This window comes from Carlito syrichta, unplaced genomic scaffold (genome assembly GCF_000164805.1).
Source record: "Carlito syrichta isolate Samal-C Ts95f unplaced genomic scaffold, Tarsius_syrichta-2.0.1 Scaffold267524, whole genome shotgun sequence".
NCBI lineage: Eukaryota > Metazoa > Chordata > Mammalia > Primates > Tarsiidae > Carlito > Carlito syrichta.
The window spans coordinates 194849-217894 of NW_007211620.1; the positions used below are offsets into that span (position 1 = coordinate 194849).

The 23046-nt window shown below is 36.0% G+C and overlaps 1 protein-coding gene across 1 annotated transcript in view; it reads left to right on the top strand.

Moving 5' to 3' along the window:
- Positions 1-20095, top strand: part of GPD2 (glycerol-3-phosphate dehydrogenase 2) — a 152970-nt gene extending 132875 nt beyond the window's left edge. Inside the window, 8 exon segments of the mRNA XM_008052218.2 lie at positions 3411-3545; positions 3792-3967; positions 4514-4645; positions 5568-5726; positions 13176-13288; positions 13380-13458; positions 13952-14050; positions 17812-20095. Coding sequence (XP_008050409.1) covers positions 3411-3545; positions 3792-3967; positions 4514-4645; positions 5568-5726; positions 13176-13288; positions 13380-13458; positions 13952-14050; positions 17812-17937 — 1019 coding nt within the window. The 3' untranslated portion in view covers positions 17938-20095.
- The last annotated feature ends 2951 nt before the right edge of the window (positions 20096-23046 follow it).

The following is a 23046-nucleotide window of genomic DNA, read 5'->3' on the forward strand; positions in this document are numbered from 1 at the left end:
GACTATTTCCATCTCCAGAGTATTTTCCCTTCCTCATTGAAATTCTGTACCCATTAAACACTAATTCCACATTCCCTCTCTCCCTACTCTCTGGCAACCACTATTCTGTTTTCTGTCTCTGAATTTGAGCACTTTAAGTACCTTATATAAATGAGATGTGCGTGTGTGTGTGTGTGTGTGTGTGTGTGTGTGTACACACACACACACACATATATCTACATGCATATATAAATATTGTGTATATTTATATATATTGTAAATACATACAATATTTGTCCTTTTGTGACTGACATTCATTTAGCATAATGTCTTCAGGATTCATCTATTTCCTTGTGTCAGAATTTCTTTCCTTTTTAAGTCTGAATAATATTCCATTGTATGTGCACACTACATTTTGGTTTTTTTCATCTGCTGATGAACACTTAGTTTGCTTCCACCTTTTGGCTATTGTGAATAATGCAATGAAGACGGATGTGCCATTATTGTCTGCTTTCAGTTATTTTGGGTTATATACCAAGAAGTGTAATTGCTGGATCATATGGTAATTCTAAATCTTTCAATTTTGAGGATCCATACTTTTTTTTTTAGAGTAGCTGCAATATACTTTCTCTATATATTTATTAACATTTGTCACTTTCTGTCTTGTTTTGTGTTTGTTTTATAATAGACATTCTAATGGGTATGAAGTGGGATCTCATTGTGGTTTTCATTTGCATTCCCCTAATGATTACTGATGCTTAGCATCTTCTTATGTACTTATTGGACATTTGTATATTGGAGAAATATCAAAGTCCTTTGTCTATTTTTAAATTTGGGTTGTTTGTTTTTTGTTGTTGTGGGCTAGGAGTTATTAAAAAATGTTTATTCTGGATATATAATATTTTTTAATCAGACATATAAGGGGGACCCCAAAATCCCAGAATTGTCTTTTGGAGATTGGGCCCCTTGTAGTATAGGCTTCCACCACTAGGTAAGTGTTCTAGGAACCTGTTTGCATCAGTGTGCCAGCTAGTGTTGTTATGAGAGGCTGCATTCGGCTTCAGTTAATTTTTGTTCTTGTAGATTCTTTCAATTCATTTGCCCATTTCATGGTGGGTGATTTATGAGTGCACCTGCCCACACAGTGCTGAGTGTTCGGCAGTTTTTGACCAAAAACTATGATGCTGGTACACCACCCTCCCTAGTCATCCAATCTCACCCCCAGCAATGTTTCCCTGGATGAAAAAAGTTCACAAAGGGAAACCATTTGCTGATGTGGAAGAGGTGAAATAAAAAATGACAGAAGCACTAGAAGGCATCCAAGTTGACGAGTTCAAAAACTGTGTTGAGCAGTGGAAAAAGTGTCTTAATAAGTGTATTGTATCAAACAGAGAGTATTTTGAAGGTGACTGAAATTTAAACATGAAAAATAGATACACAGTGTTTTATGAATAGATTCTGAGTTTTTTGGGGTCCCCACCATATGATTTGCAGATATTTTCTCCATTCCATGAGGTGCTGTTTTATTGTGTCTTTTTAATATTGATAAAGTTCATTTTATCTACTTCTTTCTTTTTTTGCTTGTGCTTTTGATGTCATATCCAAGAAATCATTGCCAAATCCAGTGATGTGAAGCTTTTTTCTTGTGTTTTCTTCTAAGAGTTTTAAAGTTATAGTTTTTGTGTTTAGGTTTTGACCTATTTTGAGTTAATTTTTGTATATGGTATAAGGTAAGAGCCCATCTTCATCCTTTTGCATGTGGATATTCAGTTTTCCCATTGTCTTGAAGTTTTCAAGATTATATACAGTCAAGATTTTATTAATATGGGTGATCGCTGGGATTTTGGTGAAGAAGGGAGTCATACACATGATCTCAAGTCACAGTTGAAGCAAAATTTTACTTACTTCTTTACTATCCAGGGATGTATTAACTGACACCATAGTAAGTACAGCAAGACCAGGTAGGCATTCACTTCCCTATAGTCTATATCAAGTAGGCAGCTGAGCCGGGCTCGGTGGCTCAGCCTGTAATCCCCCACCTTTGGGAGGCTGAGGTGAGTGAATTGCCTGAGCCTGCGGGTTTGAGACCCGCCTGGGCAGCGAGACCTCATCTCTACAATAAATCAAAAAATCAGCCAGGTGTGGTAGCGCATGCCTGTAATTCCGGCTACTTGGAAGGCTGAGGCGGAAGGATCGCCGGAGCCCAGCAGGTCGAGGCTGCGGTGGCCGGGAGCAGCCACTGCATTTCCAGTCTAGGCGACAGAGTGAGATACCAACTCAAAAAAAAAAAAAAAAAAAAGTAGGCAGCTGCTGGATTGGTTTACATAGTCAGCTCTCTGATATAGAGAGCCAAAGAGCTAAGCCATCCCTGAAGCTGATCTAGATAAAGAAGGGAAGATTCTGAAAACCCTGCCCATGGGTCTTGCTCTTGCCCCTGATAGTTGACCAGAGCCACAGCTGATCTTTTCTCATCAGTCATTTTTAGGACAGTAAAGATCTTTTAGCTTAGTAGCTCTCTAGCTCAAATATGAACTTCATCATTTCTGAGTCTAGTTGTATTTTGACCAAGATAGTAATGTTATGGCATCTTGAGTATTCAAAGAACTTCTGTACATTGTAACGCAAGTATCGTATACCTCCTGGGAGGATCAAGCATATCTGTTTCTGTGACAGTTATAAAGATAACGATATGAGAAAAGAGAAAAGGTAAAGTATGGAAACTGTCAGCAGTTGAGAGTGTAATTTAGTAGGTAAGAGTATGGACCTTAAAATCAGAAAGAATTAAGTTCTGTTGCTGTTCTACCATAGATAAGATGCTTGCCTTGGGCAAGTTTGTTTCCCAACTTGGTTGATTAAACGTGTTTTATCTTTTTTCTCATCTTTATGGTAAGAATAATAATAACCAATGCTATGGGGCTTTGTGAGATTAAATGAGATGTATATGTCAAATGCTTTGCACCGTGGTAGGCCTGCTATAAATGTTCAATAAGAGAGCAGTATTGATGAGGGGAGAAAATATCCCGTTACTGGTTTGTTTCAGTTTAATAAGGATCTTTATTTTCTCTGAGAAGAGATAGCAAAATATATTCTAGAAGGAAATTTAACAATTGTTTTTGTTTTTTATGCTTTTTTTTTCTTTTGATTGCTCCAGGTTGCCTCAGCTGGACGGTTACTAACATTTGCTTCCTTTGATATCAGTAGCAGTGATTTTCAAGTTCTCTTTTTTCATGGAAATTATCTTTATAACAAAATAATTACTTAGGAGTTTGTATCACACCTATCTACCCACTTAGTTCTAATATTTAAGAACTTGTTTCTTTTTAAAGTGCATAACCATTCCTGTCACTGAACTCTTTTCTATTAACTATTTATTATTTTTGTTGACATGTTTTTGAGTAATCCTCATAACCCTTGATATCAATCCTTACCAGTGAGAAGAGGGGATGTCCTGGCAGCATGGAGTGGTATCCGACCCCTTGTTACAGATCCCAAGTCTGCAGATACTCAGTCTATCTCCCGAAATCATGTTGTCGATATCAGTGAGAGTGGCCTTATTACTATAGCAGGTATGAGATATTTCCTTATTATTTGGATGTGCTTTACATAAAAGCGTAACTTAAATTGTTCCACATAACTCTTTTAACTCTAATGAACAAGAATTTTCTTTTTATGATTCTGAGTAAAATCTTTCACATTTCTTTGCCATGTTACAAACAACAGCTTAATTTCATTATTAGTAAGTTGATAAATGGTTAGTTATAAGAAAAATAAGGAATTTCAACCTAATTAATTGTTTATCATCTTCTTTGTAGGTGGAAAGTGGACAACCTATCGCTCAATGGCAGAAGATACCATAAATGCTGCTATCAAAACTCACAATTTGAAAGCAGGACCAAATAGAACAGTTGGACTTTTCCTTCAAGGGGGTAAAGATTGGAGTCCCACACTCTATATTAGGCTTGTCCAGGATTATGGACTTGAAAGTGAGGTGGGTGTGCATTGTCATATCATCATATTCCTTACCTAATCTCTCACTATTGCCAGTAACAAAAGTGGCGCCAAGATTTGGCCTTCCTAATTTAGAGTTTCCTTCTGTTTACTGTGTAAGTAAGCTAAGTAAAAAAGATGATCTTACTTTGGTTTCGTTGCCCAAAAAGCAATGTACATGTGATCGCATGGTTTCAATTAAAGTCTGCAGTTTTTTGGTGTGTTCCTAGTATATTACAAGGGCATCCCAAATTCTTTGCTTCTCAAGCACAAGAAAAGCTATTCTTCAGGAGTGATATCAGGAGCAAAATGAAACTGAAGCTTCATCAGTCATTGGTACAGTGATACATGTGTAGTAGAGTTAGTGCTAGCCTAAGCATTCAAACCCCAAGTGGTTTCCTCCCACAAAATCAAAATCTAATATTCTCTGAGAGCTATTAGTTACAGGCTGTAAGAAAACTGACAAGATAAGTACGCGTGGTTTTGCTGTATACCTAGAAGGTATTGATATTCCAAGTACCTGCCTAATGCAGTATTGTTTCTCTAGGTGGCACAGCATCTTGCTGCCACGTATGGGGATAAGGCTTTTGAGGTGGCCAAAATGGCAAGTGTGACTGGCAAAAGGTGGCCTATTGTTGGAGTGCGTCTTGTGTCAGAATTTCCATATATTGAAGCAGAGGTATGTGAATGGTCACATGGGGGTTTCTTGTCTGTCGTAGGATACCATTCATCTGTTCAATTTCCGTCTTCTTTAAAGAGTATATGCAACTAAGTTTTAATGCACATGAGTTAGCTAAAACCTTGAGTAAAATGTCTTTCAAGTGCAGATTCTTTTATTTACAGCATTGTAATTTTAAATCTGTAGCTGATTGTGGTAATAATAACAATGTGAAATGTGGATTATTTTTTCCTCTGTGGAGCAGTCTTAAGTCTTGTTAATTCACAGTTGTTGGTCCCTTTTGTGAGTTTGTAGCTCTTGAAGTTTGTACCATTCCTGTCCTGCCTGACAACATACTTTGATGTGACAGTTTCTCAAAGATTTAAGTCTTGTTTCTCATCAAGCTTTCCAATTTTATGAAGCCAGAGACCATACTTTGTGTTTATTTGTAATTCACTGTGTCTTAAAATATTGGTGTCTGGTAAGCATTTACTTGTTGATTGAATTCAGGGTTTCTATTATCTGGTTACTCTAAGGCAGAAAACTCTACAGCTTAAGGAGATGAGACCATAACTTTCTTATACTCATCCTTGGCCTATTCAACTATATAAATTAACATCCACATTAAGTATAAGCAAATAGAGGTAAGTGATTACTGTGGATGGTTAATGAGAAGTGATGCAATTTGCATGTTTATGCCAGGTTCTATTCAGGAAGAAGGCATTAACTCTTGTCCAATTTATCCCATTTTCCAAACCTCCTTTGGCAGGCAGATGGAGCGTTTATGTGATGCCACTATTTGTCTCATGACTGCTAGAGAACCAGAGAGTACAAAGAAAACTGCCACCTTTCCAAAGCACAAATTTATTTTTTAAAGTGGAACTTTATTTCCTGATTTTAAAGAAAGGTCTAGACTAATATTTTTTCTTTAATTCAAACTCAGATAAAATATGGGATTAAGGAGTACGCCTGCACCGCAGTGGATATGATTTCACGTCGCACTCGCCTGGCTTTTCTAAACGTCCAGGCTGCAGAGGAAGCCCTGCCCAGGATTGTTGAACTGATGGGCAGAGAACTGAATTGGGATGATTCTAAGAAACAGGTATTATATAGAAGCCTTTAAAACCACAGTTCCCATTATAAACATTGAATGGCTTGATCTGTTTAGTAGAGCTAGCATAGTTTTTGATAGTAACCTTAGATTTCTTACCAATTTCCGTATGTGAGAGTATCAAATATTATTAGACCTTAGAGAAATGGAAAGACATTCTTGTCTCAAAACATAACTGTTTGTGGAAAATCTCTTATAGAAATGCTCTTAAATTTGTGGTCATATTTCTGAAAAAGAAAGAAAATGATTGTGAGGTAGCCACTCCTGATAATTTGCTTCTGGTAAGAAATATGTTTTTATTTCCTGACTACCAAGTGCTTATTATTTGTGTCATTTGAAAATTTATATTTTTACCCAAATTAAAAAAAGAAAGCCAGTGATGTTCAGATGCCAGTACAGACACACAAAACACACACACACACACACACACACACACACAGGCTAGGCTTATTGCAATAAGCAGAAGATCTTCTTGCTTTTTTTTTTTTTTTTTTTTTTTTTAGTTTTAGTCTCACTCTGTCGCCCAGACTAGAGTGCAGTGGCTACTCCCGGCCACCGGCTCCGGTGATCCTTCCGCCTCAGCCTTCCAAGTAGCTGGAGCTACAGGCGTGCACTACCACACTGGCTGATTTTTTGATTTATTGTAGAGATGAGGTCTCGCTGCCCAGACAGGTCTCGAACCCGCAGGCTCAGTCAATCCACTCACCTCAGCCTCCCAAAGGCGCGGGATCACAGGCTGAGCCACCGAGCCCAGCCTTGCTTTTTAATTAACCCAAACTTTTGTTATATGCAGAGGCTTATAAAGCATTTTCATACATTCATTCATAAAATACTTTCTGTACTCATTGGGTTCAGTTTATTTCTACCTAGTCTCTCTTGAACCCATTCCATTTAGGCTCTTTTGCCACCAGTTTGCTATATTAGCTCTGGTCAATCTTGCCAGTAACCTCCATGTTGTTCAATATATTTGGTATAAGATCAATCAAGACACCAACTGACTTGGAGTCTGGTGAGGGCCTACTTCCTAGTTCATAGACAGACGTATTCTTGCTGTGTTCTCATATGGCATGAGTGGGTGAACATTATTGAGCATCTATGTCATATTCAGAGGTACAAGGAAAGAATTGAACATATAGCCTGTTCTTAAAGCATTCTTCTTCTGATATAAATTCCCAAAAATGGTTACATTTTAGAGTTACCTAGAAAATGTGAGGCAAAGGGCAGATTTCAAGACTTGACTTTAGACTATCTTTAGACTATCTTTAGAGGTCAGTCCATGGCTCCATGCTTTTAAAATTCTCCACTAGTAATTTTAATGTAATATTCTCTAATGTGCTAATGGTGGAAGTCATTGGTCAAAGAGTTTCATAATCCTGATCATGCATCTGTTGGGGATTTTTTTTTTAAATTCAATTCTTTAAACTTTAAATTCAGGGGATACAAGTACATGGTTGTTACATAGGCGTGTTGTATACTGGTGGGGATCGGGCTTCAGATGTGCTCATTCCCCAAATAGTGAACATTGTACCCAATAGATAGCTTCTGAACTGTTGCCCACCCCCCCACACACATTTTAGTGTCCTCAGTATCTATTATATTCAACTTTATGGCCATTTAGCACTCACATATAAGTGAGAACATGCGTGTTCGGCTTTTTGTTTCTAAGTTAGTTCATTTAGAATGATTTTCTCCAGTTCCATCCATGGTTCTGCAGATGACATGATGTCATTCTTTTTTATGACTGTGTGGTATTCCATCATTTATATATACTGCATTTTTTTTATCCAGTCAACCATTGATTGGCACTTACATTGGTTCAGTGACTTTGCTATTGTGAATAGTGCTGCAATAAACATATAAGTACAGGTTTCTTTTTTATGTAATGAGTTCTTGTCCTTTGGGTAGATCCCCAGTAGTGGAATTGCTGAGTTGAATGGTAGTTTTAAGTTCTTTGAGAAATCTCCATATTATTTTCCATAGAGGTTGAACTAGTTTACACTGACAGTGTGTAAGTGTTCCCTTTTCTCCACATCCACACTAACATCTATTCTTTGACTTTTTAATGATAGCCATTCTGACTGGTAGGGATAATTTTGCCCCCATTTTATCATTGAGGAAACAGGCTCACAGGGTAAGTCCCTGTCAGAGTTTATACTAGCAGCAAATTAGAAATCAGGGATTAAAACTAGATATTCTGATCCCAGAGGAAAGCATCCTCCACCCTGGCCTGCTGTCTCTACATTAGCCATACTGGTTTTTAGCTCTTCCATCTCAAGGTTTAGTTGATCAACTAAAGCTCTATAGAGAGACAACACAAGAATGAAACTTTTTTTCTGTGCTTCTGCCAGTCATTTTTACCATATAGAAAGATCGGGAATAATGTGTTCTTCCAAAAATTATGATTGGAATGATTTAAATATGCAGGAACATATTTTATGCAAGGAATTCAGGCTGTGGGAGGTAGGAAGGAGGAAGAAAATTCTGTAAACTGGTTGTGTTTGGTCCTCCTAGGGAAGATAGATTTAATTTCAGTCCAAATTTTATGAATATATTTATGTGCTCAGAAATACTCTCCCATCCCCCTTGAAAAAAGTATCATCAATAAAAGACCTAAAGTTATTACTCAATACTTGAAACATTGGAGTATTAATGAGGGCTATGGCCAGTCTAGAGAGAACAAAGGAGAGGGAGAAAAAGAATTAAAAGGTTAGAAAGTTGTACTTCTGATAAAAGGTTAAAAGCATTGGGATTATTTAACCTGCAAAAGTGAAAGAAGAACAAGGTGATAAATAACTCTCTGTAGATGAATTGTGGTTGTTTTTGCCGGTCAATACTTAATGAGTGACTTGTATACTGAACATTGCACCAAATATTTTAGGGGAATAATAAATAGATCCTAGTTTCAAGGATTGAAATCTACTCGAGTTGTTACAATACATAGCTCTGAAATGTATGTATATTTTCCAAAATTTAGACAAATATTTAGCGAGACTTACTCAAGACCAAAATCCAACCAACTTGGAAGAACTGATTAGGGAGAAAGGCAATGTCTTGGGGAGTTGGGGATTGATAGAGGAGTTGGCAGGAACATTTAGAGAAAGTAACATTGCTAATTTATATTCTCCAGGGTATAAATACATGTGAAAAGATGACTACTTGGTCAAAAGAGTGTGGTAAATTCCAAATTCAACAAATGAAATTGTGTCTTTAGTGCAGATAATTTGGAATCTTTAAAATGGTGGGGTGTTTTCAATTTCCGAAAGGGAACTTATTTGAAGGCAGACCCAACTTTGACTTATTGGGAGGGCTAGACAGGGAGCTGACTCATGTTGCCAAGGACATAGTTTGGGAAATACTGCCCCAAAGGATTTGGTAAGGCAGATTCTATCCGTTTCAAGCAAAAGATACAGTTTTCATTGAGAGACTATAAAGAAAAGACACTTAAGTTAACTGAGAGAATCTCACAAAAAGAAATTGTTTTCATAATTGATTTCAATAAAAATCCCAACAAGGGAAGATGGAGTGGACTGTGAACACAGCAAGCTGATAAACACCAAGTGGGAAACAGACAGAAGACAAGTGCTCAACAATGGAGGAGGGATAGCAGGATAACGTGGATGTCTATGAATAGTGTCAGGTATTGTTTGAGTGTTGGGGAAAAATGCTAAGAACACCAAAAATAGCCTCTAAAAATTGAAAAAAAAAATACAAGTAAGGCCTGACCTTGATCATTGCTTAAAGTGAGTGCTGGAGAGATGGGAGAACTATTCAACTTATAGTTTAATACCGACATGTTTTTTCTTCTTTCCCTTCCTCCCTTCCTTTAGTTTTCATGTGTGAAAAGATCAAAATATAAATATCAGTAAGAGGGAATAGATAATTCAAGTAGGAAACTAGTGAATGAATTTTATGCCAGCTGAGAAAAATTATACTCAGGATATTCTGGAAATTTGAAGTTGGGAATATTTACCTACCGTTGATCTTTACAATATTGTAGCAAATAGAAATGGGACCAGAAGATAGAAGGTAGACAAATGTAGTACCAAATTTGAAAAAGGAAAGAAAAATTATTTTGCATCCTAAAAATTGGTGTTCTTGGCATTGACGTTGGGTGGTTTTCTGGATTATGGCATTTTAAGTTTTGTCAGCATCTAATAAGAAGTAGTGATCACTAGAAACTAGTAAGGAATCACTTAGGCAAAACCATTTTAGACATCTCATTTTCTTTTTAGATAGAGCAAGGAGATTGTTAGACCAGGGAGAGGATGTAGACATAACATATGGGATTCTATAAGGCATTTTATAAAGCTACATGTGATACCTTTGTAAAATTGGTAGATTTGTAACCAGTTAAATGATCAGTGTTGGTCCCAGAAGAGGTCTCTAGTAGCAGGTCAGAGCACTCTGTCCTTGGTCTTGACCTAGTTCAAGTGATTAAATTACAATATTTATGGCATGCATTTTTAGTGTATCAATAACAAGAAACCAGAGGGAGAGTGAATGTTTGATGATGAATTGAAACAATGGGTGAAATTTCATTAGGCATAATTTAATAGAGATAAATGGCAAACCTTACATTAGGTAGGAAAACAGCTCCATCCATTCAAGATAGACTTGACAAGGCTTAACTGTAGCACATGTGAAAAAGAAATACGTTTTAGTTAACTGTGAATGCATAGCTGTTAACGGTGGACCATGGCTGCCCCCAAATCCAATTGCAATCCTGAACTGCATTAATAGAAATCATATATCTAGATTGATGAAGCTGATAGTTACTTCCTTCTAGGTACTTGCCAGATCTCTGTTGCAGTATAGTATTTTGTTCTGATAATTGTATTATATGACAGATCAGTTGTGATCTGGAAGAAGTTATACAGCATGGTGTAGGGATTTGAAATCCTATCTTAGTAGAAGAGTAGTTCTGGACTAAAAGGAAATTCTAAGAAGGAAAGCACATAACACTATCTTAACTGCTTGTTGAGCTATGATATAGAAACCAAACAAACAAACATTAGGTTTGTTCTACTATAGGAAAGTTTTGCTAATCCTACCATAATTGGAAGAACTGCAAGGGGATGAATTTAATCCCAACATAAAACTTTCTAGCAAATGGCACCATCCCTTTAGTTAGCTTCCTACTACTTGAGTTGTTTAGACTTATGCTTCCATTTTTGGAATGTTATAAAATAAATTAATGTGTTTAATAAATTAATAAAATAAATTAAGAAGGTACACTGGGTGACCTTTATGGAAAAATCTCTTCCAGCTTTGAAATTTCATGATTCTTTGCTTAATGGAGTATGGGTAATGACATACGCAATGAAGGGACATGAATCAAGGAAGATATAGTTGTTGGAGGGAAGCATCAGAGATGGCATTTCCAAGGAGGTAGATTTTGAACTAGTTTTATAGAAAATGGCTAGGATAAATTGGTGGAAGAACAAAATAATTTTATTTATAACAAGTGGTGGATTTTCTTGTGTGAAGAGAGAAACTGCCAGCAAAGAATGCCGTTGGCATTGGAGAGTTCACAGACAAGTTTTATGTAGACTATATATATAAAACATGTATGTGCATTATTTTAATTTATTTTTAAGCTAGAAATTATTTAGTGTTATAACTTTTTATTTTGCTATTTAAGAAATTAAGGAAGAACATTTCTAGTATATATTTCTTTAGAGAAAGGAAAGTAGGAAAGAAATAATCTCAAAAAAAGTTTATCCTCCCAAGAAAAAAGAGTAGGGGTCATATCACTAACCAAATATAAACACATTTCATATAAGTATGTATACCGTTGTTTTATTTGCTTGTTTCACTTCGTATTCTATTCAGTACTATTCTTCAGACCAGAATTTGGGAACCATTAAATTAGGTTCTCTGATGCGAGGTTGGGGAATTTAAGACTTGTGTTAGTCAGTTTTTGCTAGGTTATACTGCATAACAGGCAATTTCAAGATCTTGGTGGTTTATGGCAGCAAGCATTTATTTTTTAGTCATATTGCATGAAGACTACATGTTAGCTGCTATGGCTCTTCTTCATAGTCCATGTTGGCTTCAGATCTCATCTAAGAGGCTAAGCAGAACTATTAACTTACTTTTAAAACTTTTACTCAAAAGTGGCATATATCATATCCATTCATGTTCCATTGGCCAAAGTCAGTCACGTGGCCAGCTCACATCAATAAAGTTGAGAAGTATATATATGTGTGTGTAAATATGAAGAGAGACCCACAAAAAAACCAATTATTTTTTAGAGAGCAGTCCCCTTGTAGAACAGGCTTCTTCCGCTAGATTAGTATTCTAAGGAACCCATTGACTTCAGTGCACCAGCTAGTGTTGTTGTGAGAGATTTCTTTTGGCTTCAGTGACTTTTTTTGGGGAGATTCTTTCAACACGTTTGCCCATTTCATGATGGGTGATTTATGAGCACACCTGCCCATACAGCACTGAGTGCTAAGCAGTTTTTGACCAAAAACAGCATGGCCCCTATGTCTTACCCTCCCTAATCACCCAGTCTCACTCCAGGGACTTACTTCTGTTACCCTGGATGAAAAAGTCCTCAAAAGGAAGTGTTTTGCCGATACGGAAGAGTTGAAACAAAAACCAGTAGTAACACTAAAAGGCATCAAAATTGACAAGTAGGTGTATTGCATCAAACAGAAAGTACGTTGAATATGACTGAAGTTTAAACATGTAAGAATAAATACACAATTTTTAAAAATAAATGAATTCTGTTTTTTGGTTCCCCCTCATATACATAGTGTGTGTGTGTGTGTGTGTATGGAAAGAGATTTGTGAATATACCCTATACTAGAGTCATCTTGGAAGTTCTAAAACTTAGATGAGAGAGTGATGTGATGAAAACTAAGACAGTGTTGAGACGGGGGGCATTGAAAACATGAAGAATAACTGTTGAGGACAGCTTATTTCTTCTCATGACTTTCTAACTATCAGTGGCAAAATTTCAGCATAGCTAATCTCATGAGATTTGTCTTGGCACTTCTTGTCACATTATAGTAGTTCCAGTCCTGGATATCTTCACCTTTCATTGCTTTACTGTCACCAAACTGCAAGAATTTGGTCCTATGGATTTTGCTGATCAATTCTGTGTAAGGATACCCAGCAGTAAAAAGAAATGAAATATTAAAACATGCAGCAACATGAATGAATCTCAGCATCATAATGCTATGTAAAAGTAGTCAAACACAAAAGACTGTATACTATACCAACCTTTTATATGAAATTCCAGAAAGGCAAACTCTGGTAACCGGAAGCAGAATAGTAAGGGAAAGGATCAACTGCAAATGAATGTGAGGAAGGTTTTAGGATGTTGGAAATGTTCTAGATCTTGATCATGGTGGAGTGTACATTTTATTGATTGTGAGTTTATACTTAAAACTGGAAGAAATAAAACATTATTTGTGTGTTTCTCTGTTTTAGGAACAACTTGAAACAGCCAGGAAGTTTCTATATTATGAAATGGGCTATAAATCTCGATCAGAACAGTTAACAGATCGCTCTGAAATTAGCCTACTGCCTTCAGACATTGACAGGTACTTCTAATAAGTTTCTGTCTTTCCCTTTCTTGCTCTCTCTTTTTGCCTATGTATGTATATTTTTCCATTATTCAATGTTGTGTTCTAGGTATAAGAAGAGATTTCATAAGTTTGATGCAGACCAAAAAGGCTTTATTACCATTGTTGATGTTCAGCGTGTATTAGAGGTAATTTTTTGTTGTTTAGTTAACAGTTTCTGATAGTAGAAGAATATTTCCTCATCTAGTGCTTGCTATACTTATTATTTTTATTGTAATTTATGAAAGATCAATAGCATTAGTAAAAGGATATGCATAATTTCTTTCTTTCTTTTTTTTTTTTGAGTCAAAGCCTCACTCTGTTGCTTAGGCTGGAGTGCAGTGGTATGCTCATGGCCACTGCAGTCTTGACCTGCTGGGCTCAGGCTATTCTTCTGCCTCAGCCTTCCAAGCAGCTGAACTACAGGCACAAGCCACCATACCCGGCTAATTGTTTTTTTATGTATTGTAAAGATGAGGTCTCGCCAAGTTGCCCAGGTTGGTCTCGAACCTATGACCTCAGGCAATCCTCACACCTTGGCCTCCCAAAGTGCTGGGATTATAGACATGAACCACCACACCCGGCCAAAATAAGCATAATTTTTCATCAAACTTCATTGTGCTGTGCTTTTCTTTTCCTTAGAGTATCTGTGTCCAAATGGATGAAAATACACTACACGAAATTCTGAATGAAGTAGATTTGAACAAAAATGGACAGGTTGAACTCAATGAATTTTTGCAGGTGAGTTGTGAAAGGAACAAGTATATTCCTTTTATCTCTTGGTTGTAATGATCATAAATGGATGTTCAAGAATGGATGTTTAAGTCTACACAGTTGTCACTTCATTCTGAAAAAGAAGAAAAGTTGAAACCAGCAGTGGTTGATATTTCTGCCCTCATGGGAAAGGCTCTATTTGGTATATTTTCTGTAGCTTTATTTTATTTATTTATTTTTTTTGAGTTGGAGTCTCGTTCTGTCGCCCAGACTGGAGTGCAGTGGCCGCTCCCGGCCACCGCAGCCTCGCCTGCTGGGCTCCAGCGATCCTTCCACCTCAGCCTTCCGAGTAGCCGGAATTACAGGCATGCACTACCATGCCCGGCTGATTTTTTGATTTATTGTAGAGATGAGGTCTCGCTGCCCGGGCGGGTCTCGAACCCGCGGGCTCAGGCAATCCACTCACCTCAGCCTCCCAAAGGCGTGGCATTACAGGCTGAGCCACCGAGCCCGGCCTGTAGCTTTATTTTTATAAGAAACATTCTATTATGTTGGGGACTTTAGGTTAAATTGAGGTTACTTATTGGTGTAAGGGTAGAATATGAAGCATGCTTTTTATCTTTTTAAATTTTTCTGTAGAGACAAGGTTTGGCGTGTTGCCCAGGCTGTTCTCAAACTCATGGGCTCAAGCAGTCCACCTACCTTGTCCTCCCAAAGTGCAGGGATTACAGGTATGAACCACCATACCTGGCTGGAGCATGCTTTTTTAAAAATTTGTTTAATTTTTATTTTATTTTATATGAGTTGGAGTCTCACTCTGTCACCCAGACTGGAGTGTGGTGCCTCAACCTGGTGGGCTCCAGCGATCCTTCTGCCTCAGCCTTCCCAGTAGCCGGAATTACAGACGTGCGCTATCACGTCCGGCTACTTTTTTTTTGATTTATTGTAGAGATGAGGTCTTGCCAAGTTGCCCAGGCGGGTCTCGAACCCGTGGGCTCAGGCAATCCACTTACCTTAGCCTCCCAAAGGCGCAGGATTACAAGCTGAGCCACCGAGCCCGGCTTTATTTTATTTTAATGATGTCATAAAATTCAGGATTAGGTAAATAAGTGGGGTCATAGTACAGGTAAAGTTTGTGCCTTCCTTTGGTCCCCATGAAGCATGCTTTTTAAAGATGTAGGCATTAGAATGTCACTGCTGGATCTTTCTCTACTTATGTCAAAAGAGGCAATACTAGATTTCTAATGTGGAAAATAATTTTTTACATAGGCAGTTTTAAAAAATTATAATTATATTCATTAATGAATTATATTCATTTGAGAACGTAGCTATTCAATATTTACCTTGTGGAGAACTAGAAAAGCAAAAGGAAGAAAAACTGTACTCTGGAGTTAAGACCATATTAATTTAAATATTTCCATTTCTAATTTTCAGCTACTCAAGACTCATTGTTTAATCTTGTAATCATGAAGGAAATACATTTTGTTACTTTAACATCAAACTGGATGCTACACATCATTCCTTAAAAATTCCTTAAAAGAAATAAATTTAACAAACTCTAACATTATGTGGAGCTATCTACATGACTCTGATCATATGAAGAATGTATTGGTTTCCAAGCAGCTAGGGTTTTTTCTGTAGTGCATCTTGGGCAGGTATTTCAAATGAATGCCAGGTCTTGCTTGCGCCATGGCAATGATGAATGCTGAACATGAAATAAATTAATGCTGGGGATTTTGGTCAATGTCAGCCCTTTCTTCACTGTGTCAAGTTAAACAAACAAGATCAAGGCAAAGGAAATGGTAATTGTCTCTCTGGAGATGAGCTGCAGATAAGAGCATTGTTGAATCTAAATGCAGAAAATTTTCACAGGTTGTGTCCAGCATCACAAAAAAGAATGTTAGTTCTTTAGCTTACTGTTTAACTAAATGCACATTTTAAATTGAACTTAAAATTTATGCTTGGGAATTGAACACCATTAACACATTTTTGTATAGTTTTTCTGGAGAGTATTTTGTTGTTTGTCTCAGAATTTTAGAAAACTTTTCTTCAGAGAAATAGCTTATGCTTTATTTCATGTGTGTTGTAAATAAACAGCAGAATTTAGGGTTGAAAGACCTGGGGTTTTAGAAACAATAAAAATCTAATTTTATGGATATGCTATGTGGTTTGGGTTTTAGGTAATTTTCTTGAATGCAGTAGGGTTAAAAACACAGAAAATAATTTAAACTATTTGCAGATTTTCTTGTAGAGTTTTTAAATAATTGAGTATTTCTTATCCCATTTTAAATGAAAGAAACCATTCATGCTTCTAAGTACAAATGTACAGAGTGTAATTTTCAGTTTTAAAATTGCTGACCGTATTTCTTATGAAATATATTCACACCCAAATGTTATTTTTTTCTTGTAAAATGATTTTTAGAAACTCAATGAGTTTCTAAACTCAGTGTTTAAAGAAAACTTTGGGTTTTTCAAGGTTGGTATATCATATACTGTTTATAACTAAAAAAAATTCTAGCTTTGTCAGTTTTGTTAGCTCTGATAAACTCTGAAGGTCTTCCTGGAATCAGAGACAAAACAATAAACAATAAATTGCTCTGTCTTTAGATATCAGTATTCCTTATGTTACACCATTCCTCAGATATAAAGTATGTTTTCAGGGTTATTTTTTGTATTTTAAATAAAATATTTTCTCTTTTGAAGATTAAAAACTCTTGTTTATCCCATTAAACATCTCTTTTGACTATAGATATGGTTTTTCAATAATCCTCATGAAAGGATCACTGTAGATATTGTATGGCTGCATGACTATTTCTAGGTTTGGGCTTTAATGACACTTCTGCATGTAGGAGTCTATCTCTAATAAGCAATAGCTTGTGAAACAGCTTTTAATAAGGTCATGAAATTCTGATCCAGCCCCTTGGCAGATGCCTCTGACTCTTATTCAGAGCTGTTTTTAAGAAATGTATCTTTATAGGTTAAAAGCGATAACCCTAAAATATATTTTGAGAATTTTCGTATAAATTTTTTTCTGATGAATAGCCAACTCTGTTTTTTTTTTTTTAAGTAAATAAATAAAAAAAAATTGGGGAAGTGAGATCAAGAAAAGCAAATAGTTGAAAGCACATCAACTTGAAAAGGAAAAAAAATCCTCATGCTCATAATTGCAAAGTGCCTTCTAGATTAAAGGCCTTTGCCCGCTGACTGCATGTAATTTCAAGACTAATTCTGATTTTATCCATTGGATAAAAATGAATTAGCTAAAATCTGTGCTGTAGAGTGCTTTTAATTCTTAAGGTAGATCTCTGGGTCCGTTTTCAAGGACTTAAATGTAAATTGCTTTAAAAAGTCTTTAAGGAATTTGGATTTAGGGGACTTGAAGTTGTCAAGTACAGCAACACTAAAAAAGAATAGATAAATATAGGTCATGGTTTATCTTTATTCAATCCCTGAGCTTCCTTTTTAAGATTTTTAAATGGAATTAAAATCCAATATTTGAAGCTGCTTTTTTAGAAAAAGTGCCCAGAACACACTAATAACGAAAAAAAATTTTGCCTTTAAAGACAGATTGATTAGCTTGATAGATATAGTTTTTGCAGCAGCGTTGTAATACCTAGCCCTTCCCCTCATTTTGAAATGTTTCTTCTTATTTGAGCTGTAGTACTTGTTAAAGTTTTTGATAAAGCACCTAATTACCTCTGCTTGCCTCAGTAGTAACCATTAAAATTCCGGGAAAAAGAGAGTACATTGTCTAGACTTCTGAATATGTTGCTTATTTTCTCTTTAAGCTGATGAGTGCTATTCAGAAAGGAAGGGTGTCTGGAAGCCGACTTGCCATACTAATGAAAACTGCAGAAGAGAACCTTGACAGAAGAGTCCCAATTCCAGTGGATCGTAGTTGTGGAGGATTGTGAGTCTGAGCAGTAAATCCACAGCCAACAAACATAAGAACAACAAATCACCACATAACAACCAGAGATGACTTAAATCACTGTAAAATAGTGAATGTTGATAGCTGCCTTTTTAACACTGGAAAACATTCCAAAACTTTAGGATGTTAGTACATTTGCCAAATTTATTTACCGATACTTTGTTTGCATTTGCCATTCAATCTAGCTTCTCAAAAGTGTATGTTCTCATTTTCAGTGCACATTAGTTTTATATCCATTTGTAAACTGACTTGACATGCTCCCTCTTTGTTTATTCGTTTATTCTAAATCAGTTCTCAAGGCAGAATATTTTGACAAAAAATTGAAAAAGGAAGCTGGGGACATTTTGTGACATAGACAAAATTCTGAAAACTAAGCTTATTGATAGCATATGTTGTTAAAAAGAGTGATCTGTTGAAATGATAGTATTTTTGGAGATTTCTCAGCCTCCAAACTCCAGCATGTTTACCTTCTTCATGCAAACAGTATCATTCAATTTTAAAAGTAGAGCATGGCTAGCAAACTGGAGAGGGAAGAAAAAGTTTAGATCTGGTTACAGGAGCAAGTCTCAAAGAGAAACTCTGAAAGCTTCCAGAATCACAGGTATAAGATAAGGATAGCATTGACATTTGCTGGAAGTTACAGTGATAGTTTCATCTCAGCAGTTCATTTTTTTCCTCAGTCACTGTTAGTTTTCTTTGACTATTATAGTTGCCAGAAAGATCCTTGCTTTTCTTACTTTAAAACCAGCATTTAAGTGACAAGTTGGAAGTATGGGATAAGGCCAAATTTCTCCAGTCTTCTCAGTATTAGTGCATTCAAGGGTTAAAAACATGTGTTTATATATCCACATATGATAACACAAGTTTCAATTTCCAAACCCGAAATTTTGGAGCATGTGGTATTGTCAAGCCTGGCCTTTCATTTTTTAGGCTATTTGCAACCAAGATAGAATAAACTTTAGCGAACTTTAATTATAGTTATGTACAAAATAAGGCACAACACTTAAGTATCCAAGGTTATTGCGCACCTTTCCCCTTCTTTACTCAATGGAAATATTCTCAGTCAACCAAAAATTAAACAATACGCATACACATCCCAAAAGCAAAAATCAGCGTGCATTGAATTTAACTAGCAAAGCATTGTAAAAGTTAAAAAGCCAGCTTGAGATGTTTTTTGCTATATTTTGGAAGCATTTTAACTAGTCATCTGAATATTTATTAATTGTACTTCCTCCTACGAAGTTAACTATTTTTTTTTCTTAAGATCACGTTCAGTATGTAATAGGAGGGCATGTAACACTTTATTTCATGGCAGGCTTTCATTGCACAGACTTGAAGTCTTAGTTTTTAAACTGGTACATGAAATTCTTTTGTGCTGTTATTTCTTTTTATTTCAGCATGATAAAGTATCTTTATGCCCTATTCAAGTGGGCTATGAGCCTGTATGTCACAGTATGAACACTGGAGGTTCATTCACCCAAGCCCCCACATACCTATGGAAAAAAAAAAAAACCAGAAGCTGCAGGGAAAGGCAACATCTTAACTCACTTTGTTTTTAAATGATGTTTTAGACACTTACCACTTCCTAAAGGAAAACTTGCAACAGAGCAAATGATGCTCCTAGGTATCACTGTGAACTTTTTTCTTTCAGTGTGTGAATTTTTACATTGACTTTTTTGTTTTAATAAGTGAAAGCTTGTAGCTTTGCAATTTAGTGTTTTTCTATCAAAACAATAAATTTCATTGCTTAGGACTCAGTGACACTTCATAGGTAGAAGAATTGTCCTTTAAAGCATCTCAGACAATATGACACAATATTGTACATCTGTGCTCTCTCTCTCTTTTTCTCTCTTTCTAGTTAGATCAAGATAATGATGACTTGTATCCTCCCTGATTCCGTTACAGTAGGGACCGGGCTTAGACCGTGGCTGGCTGAGCAGATTTGTGTTTGTAAAACAGGCCTTGTTTGTGCACGCTTTGCTATGAGTGAAATTCCTTTAAGGACAAAGGAAAGCGCTTTTGCTTAAAATCTGCTAAATTCTAAAACATACACTCCTTCAACAATCCCAGAGACTTGTTGGGAAATGAACTGGTTTCAAGCTGCTACTGTGAATAAAGCACCCCAGCTTTTTTTTTTTTTTTTTATAAGTTCCTAATGAAACCTGTATAGCTTCTTAACCTCATTTTAAAAAGGAGGGAAACAGGGGAATAAGCCCCTTCAAAACCCATTCCAAGCACAAATTTTTTTTCCTTTCATATAAACTTGATATTAATTGATTGTCTTGGGTTGGGGATGGGTGTTCAAGGATTGCCTTTTATCATCAAATGATTTATTTTAAGAGCCTTTAAGGGGATTCAGGTGAAGGAATCCCCATCTGTGCTGGAGAGTTGGATACTCCTTTCAATAGTCCCCACCAAAGTCATAACAATAGTGATAATGCTGGATTATTTGTTAAGCCAAGGTTGTCTGCCTCATATCCATCATGCTGTTGGCAATATTCTTGCTTTCAATCAATTTATACTGAATGTAACTTTAGGATTTCTACTATTAAATGCATGCTCCCTATTCTGCTTTAGTTTCTGGCTTTGTTTTGTCTGTTTCAGAATATGTAGCTGCTGCTTCTGTACCACCAAAATTTCATTCTGCCTTTTACTAAATATACTGTAAGAGTCATTACTAATTTTATTTTTTCTCATTTTTTTACTGTATCTGTAAAGATTTTTGGCATATGAATATAATGTTGAAGTCAGTGATGCTATAACTTGCACTGTTTTGCATTATGTCAACCTTTTTTTAGGGAGTAAAATAGCCCTACTATGTTTTTTAAAGAATATCAAGTATAAGCCCAGTACTGGAATGGAAATACACACTGCATGTTTTCATATGTGGCACTTTTATGTATTGTGTTGGGTTATTGTTCTAGATTGGACTGTTAAATACTATGTTTGAGGCTGGATTGTCATTTTTATAACTGTCTTGGTGTTTTATCACCATTATTTATTACTTTTGATATACAGAATGAGCTGCATGCATTTATAGAGCAATAAGAGGATGTATTTAATGTGCCTTGTTTTTAACTGAAGAAGAACTGGAAGCATGAATCAATAAAACTGATTAAAATGGTCCATTTGCTGGCATTTTGATGTTACTTGCAGTGAGACAAATAACTTTGATTACTGTTGAAGTTTAAAAAAAGTTTGAAAATATTTTCACAAACTATATTTTTAATGACACAAAAGAGAAGTATCTTTGTAGACAGATGTAATTTTATGAGACTGCTAGAATTATTTGTATTAATTTGTTGCTGCAGCCTTTAGGGCTTGACTTCTGTATTTGTGCAATCTTATTCTAAAATTACATTCATCCTGTTACAACTCAGTTGAATCCTCACTTTCTTTCTTTCTTTCTTTTTTTTATTAACCAGAGCCTTTCAGCCTAAGCGTTCCAGGCACACTGATGAATTTTATCATAACTAAAATCAATAGAAATGAATGGGAAAGATTACATAATCCATTTTGATCATCTTACATGTCAAGTTAGTGCAGGGTTGCCAAGTGTTGATAAATGCTCTGACAAGAAAAAAATGCTATGTATTTTCATTGTCAGTAAATCAGTAAAGCTATTATCAGTTTTAACACAAATTTTATAATGCCCATGTTATTTTATAGGTTTTAATTTACACATGTATGTAGCGTATGTTCTCCATTTGTGGTTTCAATGTGCTGCCTCCTGGTTCTGCATGCTCAAAGGCATGCATGAGCTTCTGAAGGGTCTTTGAAATGGTATAGAATACCCCAAAGCAATGACTCTCAGACAGACTTGGAACAATGAACTGTTTGTTCAATGCCTGGAAAAAAAATACATGGCAGTTTTAAACATTTTCTGTTGATCTAGCTTATCAAATTTGATAGCACTTTAAAATTTGTCAACATAAAATTTGTCAAAATATTGTTCCCAGTGTTTTAAGTGTATAAAATTTATGGTCATCAGAAAATGGGGAAATGACACTAGCATCAATATTTTGCAATCTTTGTCAGCATCTTTTTATCACTGATGTCAGATTTCACCTTGTGACATTTGACTTATGAAAGAACAAAACAACAAAAGTTTTAAATTGATTTGGCACCTTCATGATGAAAAGAATTCTGTATAGGAGGCAGAAATGATGAACCTTTTGTGCATATACTTTGTATTCTAGGTCCCTAATCAGCTGTCTAACTAGCTAAATATGGGCACAGAACAGGATGTATATGAGCCTTGATGATACCAGAGCTAGTCTTGCAGGTCCTGTGCTAAGAAGGTTGGGGGCTTTGCATAAATCAATTGATATCTTTACATTTTGTTAAATACCTGATCCAGAATAATAAGATTCATGTGATCTAAGCAGAATACTGTTTTAGCAGACTTATCAGGACCATCTCTGTTCTCCACATTTAGCATTTGAATGGCCTTGCTCAGCAGACCCCACCACTGGTTCCCTGTTAACTGTATTCACACTGCAGTAGCTTGAATCGAGGGAGGTTAGGGTGTGTATCCTGTAGTCATAGGCAATATATCATGTTTCAGTGGAAAACATAGGAGGAGTCTCATAATACCTGCCTTGGATGTTAGAGCACGGCCCATGGCACAACTGATTCCACCAGCTTCTGAGCCATTCAAGAACACTATTAGTGCCTTACACAGAGCATTCCTGCTCTGTTTTCCAGGTACACTGGCTCATTTTTCTTTTCATTGACTGCTTCTAGCTTTCCTTCACTGTGTCACGGAGTTGGGAGGTGTAAAATATGTACATTATTTTTTTTTATTTTGGCCCCGGTGCCTATAAAAAAAAATTTTGTGGTTAAGCAGAGTCTTGAATCAGAGGCTTGTTTTTTGTAACCAAATAATTTATTTACTTGTTTTAGCTTTCTACTATAAAACTGGGTCTAAAGTTTTGATTGTTCTCTGTAAAAATTCAACTTAGGCATATATGATTTTGCTTCAAAAGCTGCCTTATTGTTTGTCTAAGTGATCTAAATGCAATAAACTCAATTAACACATCACTGTTCTTTAACCTGATTTAAATGCCCTCTTAAGAATAAGAATGGGTTC